We start from the raw sequence: 15,291 nt of genomic DNA, 5'->3' as shown, positions 1-15,291 counted from the left end.
AGCCGTAAGCAGGCTGAATCTCCCACCCCCCTCCGATCTTCGCATGCGAATCACTGATGGCTGTCGCGTGTTTGTCTTCTGTTTTCATCATTTTTGCTGTCATTTCGCTTGAAAATGCCTTTTCCGTACCTTCTTTCTTGTCGCCGTCCCTCTTGTCGTTTTGCTAAGAAAAGCTGGAGCTTTCCGTACGGCTTTCTCTGGAACCTCTTTCACTTCCTCTTTCGTACGGCAGTACGGCATCCGGGTGTGGAGAGTCACTTTGGACGGTCCGTTAGAGTTCAGCTTTCTCGGCGGTTCGGCTCTGTACGGCTGCAGTTTCCTTTTTACTGCAAGAAGAGACTCAGTATAAATGTGTCGTCTCCCTGTCTCCGTTAGTCTCCGTTCTTGCTTCACTTGTTCCTTCTCGCTCACAGACTGTACCGAGAAAACACACCGTTGTCTTCTCGCTCCACACCTGTCACCTCCCCTTCGAAACCTCTCTACCCGGACACAGTGAGGACAAGTTTAGCTGCTCCATGCGTATTTACGGAACTTCTCTCGCACGGCGCCTTCGTGAGTTCTTAGGGAAAGTGGAACGACGACACGGCGGTGAAAAGTCGGGAAGTTCCTGGTCATTCGCCGAGGTGTACGCGGGGCAAAAACCTCGCACAGTAGCAGTGAGGAATGTCTAGAAGGGCCCTGGAGCTTCACCTGTCCTCTTTCTTCTGGCGCGGGGTGAGCAAGCCGATGGCGAGGCTTTGTCTTTCTGTGAACTTCGTGTATCTGTAGAAAGTTTCTATCCGTGCTACTTCTACTCCATCTCGAATATCTTCTCTGTCCAGCTCTTTTCAGTTCCGTGCTCGAGTCTTACCCTGCAGTCCTCATATACCTGAGTTTTGTGTACGCTTCCTCCCGTTCCAAGAGCCATATGACTTCGCTAAAGGTATCCTTACTGTCTCTCCTAACCGCGCGTCTTCCAATGAGGAGGACAACAGGGTGACTCTTCTAAGGATTTTGTTCATCGCGAAGAAACCCACACTTCACACCTCTTGCAGTTGACTCGAAGGAGTTATAGTACCTCCTCCCGTCTCTCTACGCCAAGCGCAAAGGAAAAGGAGAGACCGGACGGAATCTGCACGCTACCCTCTCCCTTCGGCTCTTCCTTCACGTGCCCTGTGAAGTCGGGATCTCCATAGATGGCAAAGTTTGAATTGCGAGAAACGTCTCCGAGGAGTTCTCCACTCTTGACATATGACAGGAGCCCACCCTGAGGAATTATGAAGTAAAGGACATCGCCTACGTTCCCCGCGAGAAACATATCTGTCCAAAATCTTTATCTATGTATACAAGCAGAAAGGGCATCTTCTTTCCACAAGTTACCACGCGCCATCAAGATGCTTCTTGCTTGCACTCCACCTTCAAAGAAGTCTCTTCGCCATACCTCACCACACCATCTCCCTGCTGAGAATGACCCCTCTTCTGCTGCGGCCTTATCATTGTCTTCTCCTTCTTCGCCTTGTTCTGCTTTTTCTTCTCTTCCTCCTTTAACGTCTCTCCTATCTGCTCGGTTTTCCAATGACACCTACGTCTTGTCACATCTGCATGCGCTTCTACGGAGGCGCTTAGCGCTTGCCTGCCGTGGCGCCCTCCATGGTCCGTTAAGTCTTCTTCACTCCTCTCAAAATCATGCGGAGCGCAGTTCTCAAAGCCGTGGGAATCTTACAGCTGGAGAAAGGACGAACGATGAAGGCCACTCACCAAATAAAGATAGAGAACAGAGACAGCCGTCTCCTTTTAAAACGCCTCCTCGCGCTATTCTTGCAGAGCAAAGAGAGAGAAGACGGAGCGGCATGACGACGTCCCCTTTAGATCACTGGAAATCTACAGCAAGTCGTGTTTGTTCTTCGTCATCTCCTGTAGGCGATACAGGATGTAAGGACAGCGCGGGGGCGACAGATTCTTCGTCATCTCTTCTCCCCGGACGGAATCATGACAAACGTCTTCCCTCGGAACGGGAAGAACCGCCTATAGAGCAAGTAGCGACAGAGCTCGCGAGGAAGTTAACTTGCTGCCTACAGTTGAAAGAGAAGAGTAGCGTCTTGATTCTAGGGCCCCCTGGTTCGGGAAAGACGGCTGCGTTAGAACTCGCCTTGAATACCGTCCAACAACTCGCAATAAAGCAAAGAGAACAGAGAAGACGTGAAAGTAGCAGTAACTACTCTATCACAAGTGATGCCAGAGGAGTGCATATGCAGTCCACTTCTCCGACACGTTCTCGTGTATGTACAGCCCGTCATGAAGACAAGGAAAATGAAGAACACTTCACATCTTCTTCTAAACAAAAGTCCTCTCCTTCTCCGCTCCGCCAAGGTTCTGTTTCTTGTGTTTCTTCTCCGGCTCGTTCTTCTTCTCCGCCGCTCGTATGTACTCCGTCAAAGAAAGATATCTTTGAGAATACGTCAGAGACTCTACTCCCAGATCTTCTAGTCGTTCGTCTATGTTGTCCTCTCTTCAAAGATGATGCGTCTCTCCTTCATGCCATCGTCGCCAAGCTAGCTCAAGAACTTCATTGCCAAGAGATTCCTCCTCCTTCAGCATCCGTTGAAGAGCTTTCAGAGACATTAAAGAACATTCTAGTCACAAGTTGCTCGGTCGTTAGTCGTGCCGTCGTTATAGTCCTTGATCAATTTGAAGTGTGCTGTCTAGACACCGGACCTGGCGGCGGCTTCGGGGGAGGGGGAGGCCGAGGAGGATGGGGGGGTGTGCGTCGTCAGCAGTTACTTTACAATCTCTTTGACTTACAGCATGGTCATAATCTTCAGATCTGTACTGTCTGTATTTCGAGTGTCTTGGACATCACTCAGCATATGGAAAAACGTATTCGCAGTCGCTTTTCTCTACAAACTCTCTATCTAGGTGGACCGAGAACGTTTGCCGACTTGGAGGACTTCGTACGTCACAAGCTCTTGAGTATCTCTCCTGCTTTGCTACTTCAGTATGCGAGAAAGCATGAAGAAGGGAACACAGAAATGCTGCTAACTGCGGCTCTAGAGAGAGATCAAGATGACGCAGATCGAAAGAAAGGTAAAATAAGAAGAGGAGGGCATGCAGTGAGTGAGGCCGGGAGAGGTAACAGCAAACGTTCTCGAGGAAGAGATAGAAAGGACAAGCAGGAAGGACAACAAGATGAAGAGGAAGTGGAAGAATCATTCAGTTCGCCTTCAACCAAGAAGGGCAGGGATTGTGCACACATTTTCGCGAATCACCATGAAAGGAAGGTACCATCTATAGCTTTTGATAGAAACAAGAATTTTCTTGTCTCTCGTCCTCATAATAATATTCTCCTACCCTCTGGCATATGTTGCTGGGAGCCTAGTCAAGAGGACTGGCATCTTGCACAGGTCTTCACAGCCTCGTGGGAAAGAGCGATGGATGAAGAATTTTCTTCACGTTCCTTCCGGGTAAGTGAGGTCTAAGTTTTATTCATTGAGGTCGTGGTGTTAGATCGGATGCAGGCTGTATATACAGATAGGTATTGTGTATGTGTATCTGTGTAGCACGAAACACAACCTTCAGGGATGATGTCTGTGTCTTCAGCATTCTTTAGAGAGCTGTGGGGTCTTATCTTCAGGCCCAGGAGAAGAAAATGTAGAGAGCGGGTTGAGTTAGGAGTGTGTCTGTCTTTTCTTTTCTCTAGAAGGCATTCTTTGCTCACTTCACAATGGGACGAAGTCCACGATGGATCTTCTCTGAGATTATTGACTCCCTTCTCTCCATAACACCTCCTGGTCTTGAAGATGAGATAGACGGTCTTGTACGAACAGCTTCTTTGTCTGTACAAGGTGGCAAAAACAAGATCGATTCCGCGACTGCTTCACCTTTTTCTTCTCCGTATCGTGCTGCTCTCACATCTCCACTATCTTCCTCGAAGTCAATGGAGACTGCTGTCTCTTCACCTCATCGAGAAGCAGATGAGAGATTCGTAGCACCAAGTTCTCCCAGGAAGTCATCTATGGCTTCAGATCTCAAAGCTATCCAAGAAGTGAGAAGAAGACTTTCGTGCTCACATAAGAGGTGATAGCGACGGCTCACTCAGGCCTGTATGCTTATGGACTGTGAACAACGTCTTGCCGACTACGGAGGCCCCCAGAATATGACAGAAGTTACAGAGGGAGAGGGGAGGATGATAAACACAATTCGGTGAACCTGTTCCCTACTATAGTCCGACTCCTTCATCACAGATTCTGTGTCTATGATCGCGTGACTGAGGAAAGGGAAGAAATGAGGTTTCAGCTCCCTGTCTATACACATATACGATTCCACATATATAGGCACGCTTAGGTACATCAACACTTACATTTCAGTGGGCAGCAGCCAGCCATCTCACGTCTCATGACTGGGAGATAGTACGGGATCCGGGATGCACTCTTTGAATGAACACGCTTTCGGCGAATGTAGCGGTTATCTACAGGAGCGATGTATGTCTATTTTTTCATCCGTATGAACCGAGGGACTCATCACAACAAGGAGTCATGCGAGTTGTCTGTTTGAACGTTGGCATTTGGAGAAGGTTGTGTGGCGGCGACTCAGCTGAAGCTTTTCTGCTCTCTATACAGCCAGTGAACCAGTGCCGTGCATCGTCGGGATGTCCTACCTATCCCTTCTTACTCAGAGCCTGCCTGTTCAGTAGAGAATATCTTCCTGGATAATAGGCAAAGTCCTTCAAAGTCCCGTTCAACGACTGCTTCTGCTCTTTCACCATGTTTCCCTTCAGGCAGTAACGCCTCCTCATCCGTCGTAAGTTTGCGTTTGTTCAAGCGACCGAAGTCCAGGTGTATATACATCTGACGTTTCCCTATCGGGATTATTTGAGCGTTTGCTCGTGTCCCCGTGCGAGAACAAGACGTCCAGTTTCCTCGAAGATGATCTGTCTGTAACACTGCGTTTGTTGTTCACTTTTTCCCCAACTGTTCCTTTCTTTTCGTTTCTCTCTTCTGTAAGTCTTCGGGAAATCTCCACTCACTCACACCTGCCCTCTCTGCAACATGTTTTAGCCAGGCTTCGGTGTCTTTGTTTTCTCTCTTTACCTAAACAGCGAGCTTTCTATTCATCATTCTATCCATGTGCATGTGTCGCATCGAGCTACCTGTAGAGACTCATGCTGTGCCCCGACAAGGTGAATCCTCTTTCCTCCTTGCTTTCGGTCATCCAGCGTTTCGCCTGCTTGTCTTTGCTTTGCTCACGACTTCCTTGTGTTCCCGTCCGTAGACCTTCGTTCATCCAGAGCTCTTGAGCCTACCGGCGCAGATGTAGATTTACATGTCAATACACGTATGGGTAGATTTCATTCCTGACAGACAATCACTTTATACTTGCGCGAATGCCTGTATACCATCTGTTTCTCTATTGCAGTCATATAGCTTACTTCTTCTCGGCAACACTACTTAAAGAAACTCACTTTCTTTCTCTTTCTCATTTTCTCTGTTCTTGGAATTCTCCCTTCAGTAAGGCCTTGAAGCCGCCCGATCAGAGGTGGCTCTCGTCTGATGAACAGCGAGTCTCTCCGTCTACGCAATCTTATCATACACCTCCCCGGACTCTTGGGCCTTTTTCTCCTATTGTTGATACATCATCTTCACCTCACTCCGTATCTCAGCATACACCCCTCACTAAGGACTGTCTCTCTCATGTTTCAAGGACGTCGCGCAGTCCTCATTCAGGCAGGAAAACGGGAGGAAATGGTAGCTCAACAGAGTTTGGGCGTTTATGTGGAGGTCTCTTTAAGAGCCTTCAGGTAAGGAAAGGTGTATATACATCTTAATCTTTCCTGTTCTCTCGCTTGTTTCAATCATGGGGGTCTTTTATACTCGTACAGTCTATTCCAGTTGCTACAAACATATACGTTATGTGTAAATGTTAGAGAGTCACTCATAGCTGGGTATGTCCCTAGTCCTACAAAACAAAGATATATATACATATTTAGGTATCCAGATTGCTAGATACGTAGATACGCACGTACATACATACCTCCTCTTGTGGTCGTATTCGAGGAGGGCGTATATATCTGTGTGTCAAATCCCGAGACTTCATTCATTTTCATGTGCATTTCTCCTCTTTCTTTCTTTCTTTCTTCATTCTTTCTTTGCTTGTTGTTATTCTTCCTTGTCGTCCTCCCTGCAGACGAAAGAGATCTTCAAGGATTTCAGTCTACTCGAGCATTACGTTCTCGGAGCGGTGGCGAGACTGCACCAACAGAGCCGCGGCCCTAAGTGTTTCTATATGATTGTTGAGCAGATCTCGCGCCTATATTCCAACCCTCATATGAAGCATCAGGAACAGTCAGTCGATGTAAGTAGAAAAGAAAGCGAACGAAGTGAGACCAGAAGAATCTCCGTTTTGAAGGGGAGAGATAGAAAGTTCTTTATTTGTTAACTGTCTTTCCTTGTCAGAAGTCGATGGTATTTTTGTTGCGGTATGATCTTCTCTCTTATTTTGTGCCGTTGCTCCTGTACATGCTCCTTCTACGGGAGAAAAAATGTACGTATACGTAACGTACGTATAACTGCCTCCGAGTTACAATGGTATCTGTATACAGATACGCAGACACTTATCTAGTCTACATAGGGGTGATGCAGTTGCAAGATCATGAGAACATCTTCCTGTTGTTCCTATCTTCAGTACTTCTCTTCTCAGTTCTTTCGTATCGCAAGAATATATGAACACGAGAGACAAGCACCCACGCAGATCTTCTTTTGTTTACTACTGATATACGTGTATTCACGACAGATGAATATAAGGACTCGTGTGGTGTCAGTATCTGTATTCTGAATGTAGGTTTCTTCTGTATGCGCCTTCGCTCACATACAGAATGGAGATGCTGAGGAGCAAACATTGCACTTTTCCTGAGTGGAAGATGAAATATATTTCAGATTTCTTTATCCTTTCATCTTTGCATGGCGATTCTCTTTTCTTTCCATTTGTGTCTCCTTTAACGTGTGTCTCCAAAGTGGGTCTTGTGGTATTTTGTGTTTGCAGGGAGTGAGAAGAGCTTTCATAAGACTTGTAGATGCGGGGCTTCTTCAGCTCTGTAACTTTTCTCTTCAGCATGTTGGATATACCGGCATAGCCTCGGATTTTCTTGGTTCATACGTCCCGTGTAAATTTCCTCTACATGACGCGTAAGAAACAAAGAAGAAGAGGACGGCCATAGGGGTCTACCCCTACGCTTACAGATATAGTCCGAGAGATACACAAAAGATAGATAGATAAGTAGACAGGTAGATTGATAGCCTCTCTCTCTGTGTCTATACGTATATAGACAAGCAACTGAATGGCTGAATGCTGAGATGAGGACTGCTATTGCAGTGGTACTGGTAGAAGTAGTACGAGAGAAAGGAGAAGGGCGTGTTGTATGGAGGATGACAGTGAGCTGTAACATGCCTTGTCTTTCATCAGGTACGTGCGCATTCTTCCGGACTTGGAGATTCCTCAGGCCGTGAAGGACTGGATACGTGCAGTCGAATTCCAAGATACCTAAGGAGGAACAAAGGGAGAAGGTGTGTACAGCTACGATTCCTGTCCCTCTTTTTCTCGTTCTCTCCATCTCTTACCTTTCTTTTTTGTTTCTTACTTCCTCTCATTCATGGTCGTCAGAAATCTCTCTATGTCAACTTCCATTGAGTTTTTCTGTTGGCTTCTTCTTAGTCGGGACGCCACACAAACCCTGTTATCTTGTTTGTTATCTCTTGGCTTACATTCTGTCAATCAGTCTCAAGATTCTTCCTTTCTCTCTTCAACTGGTTAAGTTCTCGAGGGGCGGTGTGCATTTATTCTGATGGCACGGTCCGCCGAGGACAGAAAGTGTCTTGGCTCTCATGAATCGATTTATCGAATCGATGCTTCCGTTGTCCCCTGAACTCTTTGGAATGTATCAAAGCAAAACTGAACGGTGTACATGTTTCCGTTTAGTCAAGGGAGGAGTGACAGTTCTCCAGAAAAAAGTAGACAACACAGAATCACTGGGTGTTAGAATGGTTTTTTTCTTCATGCACAAAAGAGATGGTTCGGGAGAACCTCACAGCTGTGGAAGAAGTGAGACAGATTTCATGTGCTTGGCAAAAAGATGAAATCGGCCTACTTGAATGAGAGGGATCGGATGCGGTAGCTACACCTGAATAGTCTTTACTATGGATGGGAAACGTTTTGAAGAGATTTCTCACTCTTCTTCAGTCTTTCCGCTAATGTGGGAGACGAAGATTGTGCCCTTTCTCCTGCTAAAGGAGCATGGACAAGACGAAAGAACGAGAAAGGCTCCACGTCGGCAAGTTTATCGTAGTAGTAAAGTCGGGAGCGCACAAGAGATAGAACGATATGCCTGTAAGCTATGTAGAGGGACCGACTCTACACGTGCTCGCTACAAATTCTAAACTCGCCATAACACTCGTGGACCACGTGGAGGAGACAGGAAGAAAGACGAAGGAGTCGGGGAGTGGAAGGTGAAAGTTCTCACCCAGACTAGTTTGACTACCGGCGCGGTGAGAGAGAGTGGCTAGGGGGATGAAAACAGAAAGCTTGTATTCTTTTCTCCGAATACGACAAACACCGGAGCTCGTACCCTTAAAAAGAAAAAAGCTCGTGTAAAGGTAAGGAGAATTTTTTGGCGGCTGACACACAGGGGGCAGAAGAAGGTAGGGTGGCTTCTCCGTTTCTCACCTTTCAGCATCTGGATCGCTATGAGTCCACGTATTCCTCGGTCTAGTCAGTCTGTTGTGTTTCCTCTTCCGTGCGGTCAGCTTACATACACGTCCACGCATAATATGTCTATGCACGCCTACATTTGGCTTGTATTCTGAGGCCTGGACTGTTTTAACAAGCCACCGACAGGATGGAAAACCGGGTATGTTTCTGTCTCTCCTGTCATGGAAGATTGGCTGACCCACACACGAGACACGACGACAAGAAACTGTTAGTCAGTTTGAGGCTTCGGAAACAGCACCTGAAGAGAAAAAAGACGGAAGGTTTGGAATCAGCGATAATGCGATCTACTTCTGTTGATCCTATTTGGAACGCTTCTTCGTCGCGTATCACTCCTTGTCTTCTTGCGTGTCAACGCAAGAAAAGAAAAAGAAGCTGTTCTACGAAGGCGAGACGGACCAACTCAGTGAATAAGAAATACGCGTGCTAAGTGCCTAGAGTGCTGTGTAAGTATAGCGCGGAAGATAAGTAGACATGCGGGCGGACAGGTAAATGAGAACCTCTGAGTCTTCCTTTCGGATCGCCGTCGAAGAGTGATCCGCCTAGACAGCTATTGTGTGTCTACGCCGTCTGGCGTACGGCGTGAAGAAAGGGCAGGGTGGGATCTCTCGGAAGTGAGACTTGGTATCTCTTTGTTAAGCAAGATCTTACAACTCACTCGACGAAGGAATGACTACAGGAGGCACTCTGTTTCTGGAAGTGGTAAAGGGCATAAGATTGTCCATAGGGACGAACAAAACTGGAGGAGGAGGGGAGGGGGGGAAGGGGGCAGATTTGCCCCAGAGAAGGCACTGGCTGGCTTTCGGGAAGTTCTAGAGCACGACGTATGCGTGTTGTCACCATGTCGGGAAAGGAAGCGTCCCTTAGAGCTCCATGCCGTACTACTTTCTACGGGAAGTAATGAACAGATCACCTCCACCTTTCCAGGCTGACAGGGCCGACGGCCCTTCCGCTAGCAATTTTAGCGTTCAGCAGACAAGATGACAGCAATCCCTCTCCTTTGGTGTTGTGGTTTGTTAAGGAGAAAACAAGAAAAGGCAAGTCTTGAGATCGTTGCGTCTCGGACTTCGAGTCGTACTGCATGCGCATTCTACCGTCGTGATACGCGTCTTCCCGAAGGGGGAGGAGCAATCGATTCTTAGTTAGACGAAGAGGAGATGCATCACGACTTTTTTGTAGACGTTCTTGTAGAATGTAACTCACGACGGGACGCTTTGTTTTTGTTTTTTGGGAAAAAGTAGGTAGGTAATTTCTTCAGTTCATCCTTTGTGTAGATGTCTTTCTTCCCCTCCGCATGACGCGTGTCTTTGGTTTCAGTTCATTTGGTATCAACGCGATTCCTCGTTTTAGTTCATATCGAATCATCCATCTTGCATTGCAGTTCGCTTCACGGTACGGCTGTCTGTCGTTGTCCCGTGTCCTCCCTCACATGCAGTAAATTAAGTCGCGGGAGAGAGAGAGAGAGACCGCGGTGCTCAAAGGAACTTCAGCTCAGGACGTAGCTTTCGTTGATGTGACTGTGGCCCTACATTTACCAGATCTTTTTCTCCGACTATTTGCCGGGAGAAAGAGGAGACGTCTTCTGTTTTTGTTAAGACAGAAAAGCCCACAGGAGCCCTTGGTATGACACCATCCCAGAAACAGCACGGTAAAATAGAAGAGAGAAACATGATTGTTTTCATACTCTTCCTCTCTCCTCTTTTCATGTTTTCGCGTAGGGATTTTAAGAGACGAAAAAGTTCTTTTTGGAACTTCGAATCAGGTAGCTGTGAAGGGTCTGTCTCCTTCTAGCTATCCACTCATCAGCCGTTTCTCCCTTAGCGTCGATATCTTTCTCCCGACTTCCTCTTGTCTCGGTTCTTATCGTCCTCTCACACCAAAGAGGGAGACGTATCTTCTTTTGTCTTTTCACCAGGAAAGGGGTGATCTAGGTCGAAGGGCAGTAGAAAGGTAGCACGGAGATTGATACTTCACACATGTACAGATAGATAGGTAGATCAATCAGCAGTGCATGGTCTTCCTCTTCTTCTTCTTGTCATGACAAGCTGACCCGGGGGAGCACACAATGAAGAAAGAGAGCACGCTATGGTGACTCGTCGGTTCTTACTAACCGCCGTAGGATCCGCGACCAACTGCAAATACACCCCAAGCAGAAGTCGCCTCCCGTTCTACCTGTTGCCTCTCTTATTATCATCAGGTTCTTTGCTTCCACACAGAAGGTCAAGATGAACTTCTGTCTCTTTTCCAGCAGTTCATTTCCTTCCTCCTCCTTTTCCCTGTGCGCCAAACAGAACTATAGGAGTGATGCGAGTTAGAGCTTGCTCTCAGGGCTTTTCAAGTCTGTTTCTCCAGAGACCGGCCAAGAAACATTTCTGCCCGTTTCTCTATCTCTTCTCGGCCTATTCCCCTTCATCAGCATCCTCCTTGTTCGTCTTGTACTCTTGTTTCTAAAGATTCTTCAAGCTGTCTCTCATTACTTCTCTCAAGACCCTTTCTCTTACTTCTTCTTTCCTTACATCTCCTTTTTCTTGATTTCTTATCCGCCTCTCCTCAGTAGGTGGCTTTTTCTGTGTGTACGTGCCTCTCTCTCTTGACACGTATGAACGCGCGTATCTGCTTTCATACCCTTTCAGAACGTCTGGAGCTTCTCGTGCTTTTCTCTGTGTTGTGTCCCTTTTTCTTTCTTTCTCTTCTATTTCCTTCGTCACCACCCGTTCCGTTCCCCTTTGTTCCACCTGTTCTTTCCCCTTTTTTATTTTTCTCACTTTGGGCTTTCTCTCTGCATGTCTTGAGTTCAGCGAGCTGTCTTCTGCTTTCTCATCTTCATCAGGGCATTGGAGGAGGGGTATGGAGGAGTGTATCTAAGGGATGTTTTAATCTATTTAGACATGAAAGCATTAAAATCCCAACTTCACATTACAAGCCTTCCAGGGTCTCATCAGTTAAGACAGCGTTTTTGTCAGACTGCAATGAAGAGCGAGTCAAAACGCTGTTCAAGTCATCACCCATCTTCTTCCTCGTATGTCCCTCACACATACACATCCGGTCAACGTGTCGCTTTATCCGTTTTCATTCTTCACCAGTCTCTCAGTTCACAAGTTTCTATTCTTCTCTCTTCGTCTCTCACTTTCTTTGTTCCAGTGGTTCACTCCACTTCAGAGAGATTCATCCAGTAACAGATGTAGATATCTCATTTGAGCTTAGCTGTCCTTTTTCCATTGTTCTTCCGTAAGGGCCGAGTGTAGGGTAGAAGGCGAATTCTCTACGTTCTTTGCTTTGTTTCGTCTTCGCCTACTACGACGACGACTGCGTCGAACCTTTCCTTTCCCCTTCTTTTTCTTCTACTCGCAGTCTCTTTCTTTCTCTCCTCTCTTCTTCCATCGCTTCACGCCGATGGCGAGCCTTCCGTCTATGCCGCCTTCGATGTCCCGGCCATACGTAGGTCGGAGGTATGAGAGTTCGCCTGCCGAAGGAACTTGCGCAGAATGTGGGACGGATTTACATTTGGGGACAGGGGGTACGGTAGGGGACAGTGTTTCTTCAGTAGGAATGGAAAGCTCTTCGGCTGTCGATGATCAAGCTGAAGAGAATCAAATCTCTTCAGGTGAAAGGGCGAATCAAATAGAGCCGTCTTCCCTACATATGAAGGTTATTGATGCCTTCTGGAGATGTTTCCGGTCTGATCAAGACGACCTTGCTCTAGCGGCTGTCCATGCACTAGGCGCTATTGTACGCTCGTAAGAACAAACAATCAACCCGCTCCTTTTTTGGCCTCTCTTCTATCCGTCCGTTTATCTACCTGTGCATCTATCTATCTATCTACCTGTTTGTACCCTCTCTGTCTATCATTAATTTATCTATCTGTATTCTCGTTTCCCGTAGCCATCTGTCTACTACCTTTCTAGTGCGGATTCCGTCCGATGATGAAGAGGGAAGGGAAATGGAGCTTTTGTAGACGTACACACGGATTGGAGATTATCGTAATGCCTTGGAACAGCAGTCCCAGCTGTGGGGTGGTTTCCTTCACCCCCATATCCCGAGCTTTCAGCGGATAGCTTCAGCAGAAAGGAAAGAGATGAATATTGTGCGGTGTTCTCTCCGCTCTCTCCCCTTTCCCCTCGCCAGTTTTCTTCTTTTTTCTCTCAAACCTCTTGTTCTACTCCTCCCACCCTGGATGAATCCAAGCGTAGGAAGTTTGTATTTGTCTGTTGCGTACGGACGACCCACAACCACAGCACTCCTAGAGACGCACAGGACCGCACTGGGGCGGCGGTCCGAAGCACGGTTCGTCTTCTTTCTCCGCCCGCTCCTGCTTCTTTTTTTCTCCTTTCTTGTGTTCGCGTCCACTTCTTTTGTTCTTTTTCTTCGCACCACTTGTTCTTTTTCGCCTTCTCATTATCCTGATCCTCTTGTTTCCCTTTCGGTTCCTTGGGGAGACTGAAAGAGAGGAAGTTTGCGGGGTTTCATTTTCAAGAGTAAGTAGCTCAAGGTGTCTTCTGCATAGTCTGAGAGCTTCTGCTTGTGTGGCTTTTTTTTTTTTTTCAGTTCACGAGCTACATCCGTCTTACAGTTGTTCGTGCATATACGTGCGGCCAGTGATGCTCTAGAGGCCTATGCGCGACGCGAGGATGTCCTAAGATACATCGGTCAACTGACCAGTGTTAAGGTATACAAAATTTAGGTAGATAAAGACGGGCATATACATGCGGGTATGGAAGTAGAGAGGGTCAAGCGTAGAAGAAAACAAAGCGACGCAACAGGCAGTAGGCGGTAAAGAGACGGTACATTTAATTTACATTGTTTTGTTAGGTCTGTCACCATCTGTTGCCCTCGTCTTTTCTCTCTCTGCATAGCGATACGCACGCTGATGCATACCCAGGGTCGGCAACGGAGGTGCTGGTAGGACTACCAGGACTGTTTCCGTGTGTCGTTCATGGCAACGTGAGGGCGTGTTTTTCTCCTTTAGTGCGGAAACCCCCCACTAAAGGAGAAAAAGTTACCCTTTGCCTTTGAAAAAAACGGAAGGCACGAGGAGCTGTGTACGTACACTGGAGTGTGGGGCACTACTTGTTTCCTGAGTTACGACGAAAGACGTACAAACAGACGGAGTCCGTTTGATAGTTTGTTTGTCTTAGAACCGATCCAAGCTAAGGTAGTTCACGTAAGACATGCCTGGGGGTCAAAAGAAAGGGGATGTGTTGCTCGCGAGTTTCGTGAGTTTCACTGGAGAGCTTGCCTTCATAGTCGGTCCATCAGGCTTGTCGCGAACTTACCAGTTGTACAGTATGCGCGGCTATCGTCATGAAAAGTGGTGTACAGAAGAGCGTCCAAAACATGTGAGCTTGTTCCGCATTTGTAGCCCAGGTGTGCAGACACCGGGATTTAGCCGGTCTTTGGCACCCTTTGCTGAAGTGACCAGTCTGACTTAGGCTTTTCTTCTTTTCGCAAAAACTCTCCGGTGAAAGGGAAGAAGAGAATAAGTAATGCGTGGTTGCTCCCTTTCGTCTGTGGCTTCAGTGAGAGAGGAAGACTGCTATATGATCGTTTGCACGTCCCCGCGTACTCGCTTTCGTCTTTGGACGTATATTATCTGGATCCTGTCCTGTGACCTTTTTTTTCTGCTCAACTGATGTGTCACTGCTGTACCTCAACTTACCCGCAGCGTCTTACGACCCTTCCCTTGAGGTCGGCTTGTCTGCTTTATCAGCAGTTTGGGTTGAAGCATCACGAGAGGAGACCTGACATCGTAAGGAGTGCCGTCGCTCGTCATACGTGCTTTCTATGGAAAATTGTCTGTTCGAGGAGAGAGGTAGATATATGTCGTTTTTCTTGTCCGATGTGTATGCTACAACTCTCTTCCTTGTATGTGTTCCAATCTCATGGGGATTTGCACATAGAGACGCAGACCTGTGCTAGTCTTCAGAAGGGTAGGTACTGCCTATTCACAGAGATGAAGTCTACGTGAACGGCTCTCAAGGAGGTGGCCTCCGGGAGAGGGGGGAGACATTCGTAAGATATCTGTGCTTTGATTATCGTTTTGATTATCGGTCTCCCCATGGTTCGGTGGGGGATGAGATGCTATTGTCGGTACGCCTATCAATAGATGCACAAAAGCAGGACCAAGCGAGCACTACAGAAGAAGGCGAGGAAGGAGAGGGTGGACAGAGTTGGAGCTTTGTTTGTGGTTTACTTCGTTGTCGGTATCGATACATAGAGATATCCGAAGCGCGTATACATGTGGTACAGGATAGATCATCGTAGTATCACGGGCGCGTGAGGCTGCTCGGCTGCTTATCAGGGGCATGGACACTTCAGTTGTTGATGACCTGTGACTAGAGAGCTGTGCCCAATCACGACTTCGGTGGGCATGGGCTATGCTCTCCCGCTCCTGTAGTGTCACATAGCCATCATCAGCTGTCACCACATCGGTGCAGAACCAGAACTACTTACAGGATCGCCGGGGGGGCTTGGTGAGAAGACCTCTGAAAGCAGCGAACCAGACTAGTGAAGACAAGACAGAATATATGAAGAGGACCGCATGCAGGGAGCAGTTACAAG

General features: G+C 47.3%; 2 protein-coding genes across 2 annotated transcripts in view; both read left to right on the top strand.

Moving 5' to 3' along the window:
- The first annotated feature begins 101 nt into the window (after positions 1 to 101).
- Positions 102 to 8,012, top strand: CSUI_001203 (origin recognition complex). The gene is made up of 7 exons (XM_068061409.1): positions 102 to 3,440; positions 3,677 to 4,021; positions 4,754 to 4,776; positions 5,485 to 5,773; positions 6,160 to 6,327; positions 7,015 to 7,157; positions 7,435 to 8,012. The coding sequence occupies exons 1-7, from the start codon at positions 1,374 to 1,376 to the stop codon at positions 7,514 to 7,516; spliced, it is 3,117 nt and encodes a 1,038-aa protein (XP_067926611.1). The 5' UTR covers positions 102 to 1,373; the 3' UTR covers positions 7,517 to 8,012.
- A 1,898-nt stretch (positions 8,013 to 9,910) lies between these two features.
- Positions 9,911 to 15,291, top strand: part of CSUI_001202 (eukaryotic initiation factor- alpha subunit) — a 13,320-nt gene continuing 7,939 nt past the window's right edge. The window contains exons 1-3 of the mRNA XM_068061408.1: positions 9,911 to 12,470; positions 13,279 to 13,399; positions 14,396 to 14,479. Of these exons, the coding sequence (XP_067926610.1) occupies positions 12,127 to 12,470; positions 13,279 to 13,399; positions 14,396 to 14,479 (549 nt within the window). The 5' untranslated portion in view covers positions 9,911 to 12,126. The remainder of the gene's footprint in view (positions 12,471 to 13,278; positions 13,400 to 14,395; positions 14,480 to 15,291) is intronic.

The sequence above is a fragment of the Cystoisospora suis genome (assembly GCF_002600585.1).
Source record: "Cystoisospora suis strain Wien I chromosome Unknown contig_477, whole genome shotgun sequence".
In the NCBI taxonomy this organism is placed as follows: Eukaryota; Apicomplexa; class Conoidasida; order Eucoccidiorida; family Sarcocystidae; genus Cystoisospora; species Cystoisospora suis.
This window is presented reverse-complemented; position numbering and strand designations above follow the sequence as displayed.